This window comes from Artemia franciscana, chromosome 1, assembly GCF_032884065.1.
Source record: "Artemia franciscana chromosome 1, ASM3288406v1, whole genome shotgun sequence".
NCBI classification, from domain to species: Eukaryota; Metazoa; Arthropoda; class Branchiopoda; order Anostraca; family Artemiidae; genus Artemia; species Artemia franciscana.
In genome coordinates this window covers 54,437,859-54,446,596 of record NC_088863.1, presented here as the reverse complement: position 1 = coordinate 54,446,596, position 8,738 = coordinate 54,437,859, and the positions used below count along the sequence as shown (strand labels likewise).

Below are 8,738 nucleotides of genomic sequence, written 5' to 3'. Positions count from 1 at the left end.
TTGGAGGGCATTGCTACAAAGACCTTTCCCAATAAACCTTAAAAAATGAATAAAAAGATAAGTTGTTTGAGCGAAGCGAAACATTTGCAACATTAGTATTTAGACGTTTCAGGGCAAAAATTGTTTGATTTGACCCATTTGCTTTGACAATATACTGATGAAAAAACTTATTCTCTTTAAACTGAAGGACAATTCAAAACCTAGGGGGAAAACATCTTGACAAATGTGCGACTTCTTTCTTATACAAAAAAAAGGACTTACAAGTCTTTCCATCGCCGCTCATTCACTTCTTTTGCTACCCGTTCTATCCAATCAGCTAAATCAGGACCTGCCATCTAGAAAACAGGGTAATTTAGAAACTAATACGAGAAAGTGATAAAACTATTACGCTTAGCTATCTTATTCAGTTTTTAGATTAATTAATTTACATTAAACTAAGACGAGCGGAAATAAAGTCAATAAGTAGCTCAAGTATAAAACGAACACAAACCATAAATAAGCGAGTCTCAAAACGAACAGAAACTACAACAAACAGGAGTAGGGATAACGCCCCCTATGCCTTACAAAGTCCAAGACGTCATTCACAATCTGCTGAAAACGAATCTCTTTTCGAGCCGTGAGTTTTTATTTGTCTTAACAGATAAAAATAAATTACGAAAAGAAAAGAAATCATATTAACCAAGATCACTAAATTATTGCGATTAAATGCAGATTGACAACTTAATATATTTTGATGTTCCTTCATCTCAGCAATTTTGTATTTATTAAAGCTATTAAAAAGAAAATTTTCAAAATGTATTTTGTTTTTAGTAAAGAGCAATTGATGCTCTGGTCATTGTTCGTTTTGAGTTTCACTTATTCATTGGCATTGATTCTTGTTTGTTTTACACTTGAAATGCTATTTGACTTTATCTCCGGTCTTCTTAAGTTTAATGTAGCTATTACTTTTTTTGAAAAACACCTTTAGCCAAAAAAAATTTTTCAAAATAATTTTTGTTCGTTTTGTTTACTTTAATTTTTATTGGATAATTAAAGGGCCAAGAATTAAGTAAAGGATTAGATTAAAAACCTTAAGAATCAAGATTTTGTTTTAATTTTTTATTAAAGGCCAAGGGCCAAGAATCAAGGTAAAGGATTAGATTAAAGATAAAGAGAACCAAGACAAAAGACATTTACGCTTTGTTAATATATTTTTATAACTATAACTAGGTAATAAACTGACTCCTAATATTTTTCCATGTTAGCAGAAATCATAAAAAACTAGAGCTTTACTGAAAACTATGCGTGCTTAGGCATTTTAGAAAATTAAAATTGTAAATATTTTTAAATACCATGTTTTTTTTTATTTCATGTCGGGTACAAGGCTTTTGGAAGCTACATAAATTAATCTTTTATACTCTGTAGGTTAACTAAGGATTTTCTGATCCTAATACGGTCTAGTTGCGTCGGTATTGAGTTTCCAGAACTCTACAAACCCTGAAAAATCTTATGAGCAAGTTTCTTCGTAGGTTCTAAAGTTGGAGGAAAACAAAAGCAATTATGGTACAGTAGCATTATAGTACAGTTCCGTTATATTTTATTTAGCCTAAGAAACATATAAATTATACAAAAAGCTTAGTTATAAGATTTTGGCTTGCTGTTTATATATTCGACAAAATTTTGCCAAAAAAAAAAAAAAAAAAGATTGAAGGCGTACTATAGAAATTTGGATGGATGGGTAAGATTTTACTCAAATAAATGAGTTGAAATTCTGCAGTCTTTGAGCTTCTATAGGATTCAAGCCATTATCACGCCTATCAAGTTATAGCCCTGACTATAGACACATACAAATCGACTATTCCCTTTAACAGGGCCTCAAAAGTTTCATATGAATTCCCTTAGATGTTCTTGAGGTATCGCAGATAAATATTTCCCCCAAACTTCAATGAACAGCGTCTGTTGATCTAGTTCATTATGACTTCAATATGACAGGAAAGCTTTAACTTAGTACAATCTGAAGTTAATAGTGATGGCAATAGTATCTTTTGACTAAGCTTAACATCCCTCTCAACATGCCCTAAAAATTTCAGCTTAAAAGCTCTTAGACACTTCTAAGATATTGCAGATATTGTGGGTGTTTCTAAAACAATGTAGTTTTTCTTGGGCGTAATAACTTTTAATGAGTTTAAATTCGACGAATGCTATATATTCGGAAATACCATGAAAAGTGCATACAAATATACAAAACCGCCATAATTTCCTTTCATAAATTGCCAAAATCAATAATTACAAACAGAAAGGGAAGAAAGGAAAGAGAGAGAAAGAAAAAAAGAGAGAGAGAGAGAGAGAGAGAGAGAGAGAGAGAGAGAGAGAGAGAGAGAGAGAGAGAGAGAGAGAGAGAGAGAGAGAGAGAGAGAGAGAGAGAGAGAGAAAGAGAGAGAGAGAGAGAGAGAGAGAAAGAGAGAGAGAGAGAGAGAGAAAGAAAGAAAGAAAGAAAGAAAGACAGAGAGAGAGAGAGAGAGAGAGAGAGAGAGGAGAGAGAGAGAGAGAGAGAGAGAGAGAGAGAGAGAGAGAAAGAGAGAAAGAAAGAGAGAGAGAGAGAGAGAGAGAGAGAGAGAGAGAGAGAACTTACATCCAAAATAACCCTGGTTGTCACTTTTTTTGGCGCTACTGACATTTGTCCCTCCGGAGCTGTTCTCTTCCTCTTATTGCTCGGGTATAATGAGACAAATCCTCCCTATAAAATAGACTAATGTTTAACGCAGTCCTACGGCTGAATTTTTTGTTTAAAGTCAGGCAACCACAAAGTAAACAAACATGAAAAGCAAACAAGCATGAAAATTGGCATGACCCATACAATAATAGTAACCATAACACACAAATAGAAGTAAACACCACATATGTTCAGACATATGCCTTAATAGTCCTTATTGACAATTAATCCTAAATATCGCACTAAGCAAATGCATAGCGTTCTGTCAGATTCAATCACATACAAAAAAACTATAACAACCGGACGGAAGATTGTGCAAAGTGAGTAATGAAAGAATTGAATGTAAGTCTTAAAAATTAATCGCACGATTACGCTCCAACTATACAACAAATTCACCTTGCTAAAGTCTCCTTCAACCATCTTAATATGGTCTAAAAAAGATTCAATAGGGTACAATCCCTCTTTGTCCCGGCGTCAAAATAAAGTAAACAGTCAACTACACCTTCTCGACCTTCGTCAAAATCTAAGAAATGCATTTTTTTTTTTTTGTTGGTCTGTATGTCAGTTGAAAACGAAGGCTATATAGGAGAAAAAAAGAAAGAAAATCTACAGATAGAAAAATGATCTCTAAATATACTTTGATGAGATTAGTATATTGTTATTGGGTAGTTTTGAATTAAAGATAGCAAGGAGAAAAATTTATTTCAGACAATTTTTGAGACTGGTTCATTGTTTTTAGGTTATATTGAATCCCTGGCGCCTGAAAGGTGTCCCACAAATTCTTGCTTAGTTTTACTTTTATTTCTGTTTTGCACCCGTAAGTATACAATAGGAACACTTTGTTCATTTGTTTTCGTTCTCTAGGCCTAACCCCGTTAATTTCTTTTCATATTACCTTTCGACAACTACCCTATATATATATAAAAAAAAAAAAAAAAAAAAAAAAAAAAAAAAAAAAAAAAAAAAACAGAACACATGGTTTACTCTTGTTGGTCAATCGTATTTTTACAGTTGTTGGTTATATAATGTTCAAATCGCTAAATTACGCACAAGATACGTAATTGGACTTGTAAGTAACTACTCGTAAGTAATTTTCGTTTAATCGACAAGTGTAACTGCAATAAGGCCTTGGGGTGCTAAGTCCAGCCAAGAAAAAAACGAGACCTATCGATGAATAGTCTTGAGGATCAAATATATTATTCAGATACCCATATAGCGTATAGAAGAAGCCATATAGAATTTTTGTAGAAGTTTTGGCCTATTGACTCCCACCAAATTCTAAATGAGCCTTTTTTCAACGGTGAAATGTTCAGAAAACAGTTACGAATATATTCGGATCTAAAACTATGCCGAGACCACACCTATTCATGCCAAATAGCAGTGACTTTTGATGAGCTTTGATAAAACTATATGTTATAAAAGAAAAACTTTTAAAGTTAGCACTGCAAAATAGTGCTTCGGACCTCAAAACTCTTCTAAATTTTAATTTACCAGTTTCTAATAAATAGGAGAAAAAAAGTTATAAATTGAAATAAAAGCCTAATATTGCTAATCCTATTCAGATTGTCAATAAGATTCAACATTACCTGTCAAAATTCTTCCGGCTTTACTCTAGCTTTGACCCCTCCCCAAGGATTGGAAGTCCCCACACGTTGTTTCCAATTACAATACCAGAAAGTGACCCTGACCAAAATTGCCTCATATAGCCCGATAGAAGGGGGCTCAAAGACACCTCTTCTTCCATTGGTAAGGTCTACGAGGGTATTCAAACCGCTAACGCATGCATGGAATCAAATAACCTTACTGGTGATCAGCAATATGGATTCCAACAGAAACACTCGACGCTTGATTTCCTGAATGCTCATCCTTAAAGTTTCAAAAACCTCTAAACCAAAGGTACGATACTAGGTGCTGACTTTTTAAATTGCAATAAGTTTTCACTAGAGCTTAGCATAAGGGCCTTTTGAAAAGACCTCAAGCTCACGAAATTTTCGGTAGATTACTTGAGGTTCTCGGAAATGTTCGAAGTAACCTCACCTCGACGTCCTAAATTCATCTTCAAGGATGAAACTATCAAGAGAATTGAAAAAACACCGTCTCCTGGGATTTATTTCTCTTCAGACTCCTCTTGGGTGCATATAGATCTCGATTGAGACTTTGAGTAGGAAAAAAATATTCTTAAACTAAGATTAAGAAAGATTTTTTTTTGTCAAAGTTTGGACAAGCATAAAATTAAGCTGCAAATACAATTGCGAGATCCATTTTGCTTAGAATTAATTCTTAAAGATTTCCATTTACCTAATTTAACTATAATTCAATAGATTAAAAAGCCCAAAATCTAGAGTTTAATCTAGTGGGGCAAAATTATAAAAAGCAGGGGAAAGGGATGTAAGTACTTCTGTTCGATAAAAAATCAGAAAAAACAAAGCTACAAAAAATTGTAAGTTTTAAAATCTGGGGAGGGTGTAGGGGTTAGGACACATTTTTTCTTTAATGAAACTACCAAAAAGAAGTTTTCAAAATCTAGGGGAATTGACCCCTGTCTTCCCATGACTCCTTCAAATTCCTGACCTCTAAATTTACAGCAATTCTTATATAGCAAAAAATACATCTTACTTACTGTTCAAAACACTTGACCTTTTTTCAGTACTACACACTTCCTCTATACAAAAAAAAAAAAAAAAAAAAAAAAAAAAAAAAAAAAAAAAAAAAAAAAAAAAAAAAAAAAAAAAAAAAAAAAAAAAAAAAAAAAAAAAAACCACAAATTATCCTCCAATCCTAGCTCGTGGGTTGTTTACACCTAAATTTGTAATTTTTTCGATGTTGATTGTTTTAAAATTTAAATTTGAAATACGTAAATAAGATAACTTAATATATATATATATATATATATATATATATATATATATATATATATATATATATATATATATATATATATATATATATATATATATATATATAAATATATATATATATATATATATATATATATATATATAAATATATATATATATATGTACGTATGACAAGTTAGATTTGATTATTTTTGGTTAGCTTCGGTTTTATCCCATTTTTGATATTTATAACCAAATTTAACCTAACCTAATCTTAACTAACATAACAATTTACGAAGTTCTCGTTGCAAATGCCAATTGGTTCCAAAACACAGTCTTTAAGGAAAAATCGAATTTCCGTTGATTAGTTGTCACCAAATTAAATAATTCTCTTTACATCAATTTCAAACATTTAAAAGGATTTGATAATTATCAAAATCGTCCTTCTTGGCCATCTATTATGTAAGTACTACCTCGCATACCTCGATTATGAGGGTAAATCTCTTGGCTGTAACATCTCAATTACGAGGCCGAGTCCGTAAATCTCTTCTAGCATTCTAATCCGCTTTTCAGACACACTTTCCGTTCGATTTTTTTTGCCGTCTTCAAATGGGACAAGAGCCAAAAACTTACCAGGGAGAGGGGAAAGTGGGTTTTCCCCTTTGAGCTTATTTAATGCGCTTTAATCACCATATTTGACGCATAAATAATGGCCAGAAGACACTGGGTGGCCCTCAAGCAAAGGATATTAAAATCTTTCATTAAATTAGACAAGACATGAAAATTACCTTCATTAAATAAAAACAAGCACAATTATCAAAGTAGGTTCATTAGACACATGTGCCTATGTAGCTTGAACGGATATCGGTCTAAAATCCATTTTTTTTTTTTACCATAATAACCAATTTGCTTACTTCAACCGAAACAAGAATGTTTATAATATATTTTGTTATATTTAAAGTGGCAGAGAGACGGGAGAATTATCCAAAGACTCTTGATATTTGGTGGGATGTTTCGTAAAAAAAAATGTCTTGTTAAACAGAATATCCTCGAAAAGTGAAGTTATGTAATCATAATAAAATACTTTAGTTTATTTAATTTAGGTTATTAAGTTTACAAATTAGGGGAGGGGGTAAAATAACCTAACCTCAAACCCCTTCTGATGTGTAAATACATAACCCAATAAATTGTATAATTCCGATGCATTCTGTAACGCGTTATTTGTCTTTGTAGGTTGACACACCGGTTTTCTTTGATGTTACATTAATGCTTGAGAATGTTTTGTTTGACAGACAAGTACCCAAAAAGACGCATTAAAATATTCCTAACCGTTATTATTACAATTCCCGAGACCAAGAAAGATCCCGGATTTTTTATAGGAGTGGGTAAACTGAAAAAACAACAGGATCTTACCCCATTTTCCATTGATCCATTAGGGAGTAAAGAATATAATAATAATATTCAAGACATTAATCTGTTGTAGCGACCCCACTCAAGAATTACGCTGTGTAAAACTCGAGAACAAACCGGTTTCATCTGTCTGTAATTAAGAGAAAATTAGCTTACACTCAGTAGAAAATATGAAGCAGATGACAGAATACATCAGACTTGTACAATTTGGGCTATATATTTGCACATTAGGAGAGTGGGGGAAAGTATAGCGGGTCTGTATGCAAAATATGTTAGCTACAATTATTCTGCATATTATGAAGTAAAATTGCTTTCTAACTTCATCGTCGAAATACTTTACCCCCCCCCCCCTAATGTGCAAATATATAGCCCAAATTATGTATGTATTCTGTCACCCACCACTTCGTTTTCACTGAGCGTAAGCTAATTGTCTTTTAACACAGGCGGTTGAAACCGGTTTGTTCTCCAGTTTTACACAGCGTAATTCTTGAGTGGGGTCGCTATAACAGATAAGTACCATATTTTACGCTACACAGCAGAACACTAGCGTCTGTGAGACTTTACGATAATTCGCGCAACCATAGGCAGCGATGTGGGCACAATGTAAGTAAAGAGTGATGTGGGCACAATGTAAGTAAAGAGCAATGTCAGCACAATGTAGGTAAAGAGCGATGTTGGCACAATGTATCATTATTATTATTATTATTTTTTTCTTAGACCAGGGAACATTGTATCGGAAGAAATTTCGTAAAAACTTCAAAAAAACGGTCAATAGACTGGAAATTATAGCCTACATTGTTTGAAAATTGAAAGGGCTAGTGTCCTTTTTAATAGTCGAAAGTGATTGGACGGCAACTAACCATCCTCCCACACCCAACATTTCCCCAAACACATCCAATCATAATTTTTAGATAGCCATTTTTTCAGCGTAGTTAAAAAGTCCAGAAATTATGGCTTTGAGGATAAAATGCCTGCTCAGCCCTCAGGAGAAGGGTTGTAAGTTAACCCCTGGTGGCATATAAGGTTTTTTATAGAAAGGGTGGTCGTAGGAACTTTAAAGGGGCCTCATTGGATTGGTAATCTGAATTTTCTAATGCTCCTTTTTAAGATTCCAAGTGATTGGTGGGCGGAATCCCTACCCCACACACACATATACAAAATCCTCGAATTTTTCCGAAATGCATCTGATAGAAATCTTGAGATGGTCATTCGTTACCGTAGAAGCTTCGAAAAGGGCTCATTCGATTGGAAATTGAAAGGGCTAGAGCTCTTTTTAAAGATCGAAAGTGATTAGAGGGCAACTAACCCCCTCCCAAACCCACCATTTCTCAAAACACACCCAATCAATATTTTGAGATATCCATTTTGTTCAACGTAGTTAAATTATCCAAAAATTATATCTTTGAGGATGACAGCACCCCCCCACAGCCCTCAAGGCAAGGGTCGTAAGTTATGCCCTGAGGGCATATAAATTTATATAGAAAGCGTGATCGTGCAAACTTCGAAGGGGACTCACTGGATTGGTAATCAGAAGTTCTAGTGCCCTTTTTAAGATTCAGAATGATCAGAAGGTGGATACCCCCCAAACCGGGTATTTTCCAAAAATGCATCTGACAGACATTTTGAAACGGCCATTTTTTGTCGTAGAAACTTCGAAAAAATCTCATTCGATTGGAAATTGAAAGGGCTAGTGTCCTTTTTATTAGTCAGATATGATTGGAGGGCAACAAATCCCCTCACGCCCATCAATTTCCAAAACGTATATAATTAAAATTTTGGATAGTTATTTTGTTAGGCAC

The 8,738-nt window shown here is 33.6% G+C and overlaps 1 protein-coding gene across 1 annotated transcript in view; it reads right to left on the bottom strand.

Annotated features, from left to right (window-relative positions):
• Window positions 1-257: 257 nt before the first annotated feature.
• Window positions 258-8,738, bottom strand: part of LOC136034530 (cellular tumor antigen p53-like) — a 46,969-nt gene continuing 38,488 nt past the window's right edge. The window contains exons 7-8 of the mRNA XM_065715791.1: window positions 2,612-2,716; window positions 258-335 (exon numbers count right to left, since the gene is read on the bottom strand). Coding sequence (XP_065571863.1) covers window positions 258-335; window positions 2,612-2,716 — 183 coding nt within the window. The remainder of the gene's footprint in view (window positions 336-2,611; window positions 2,717-8,738) is intronic.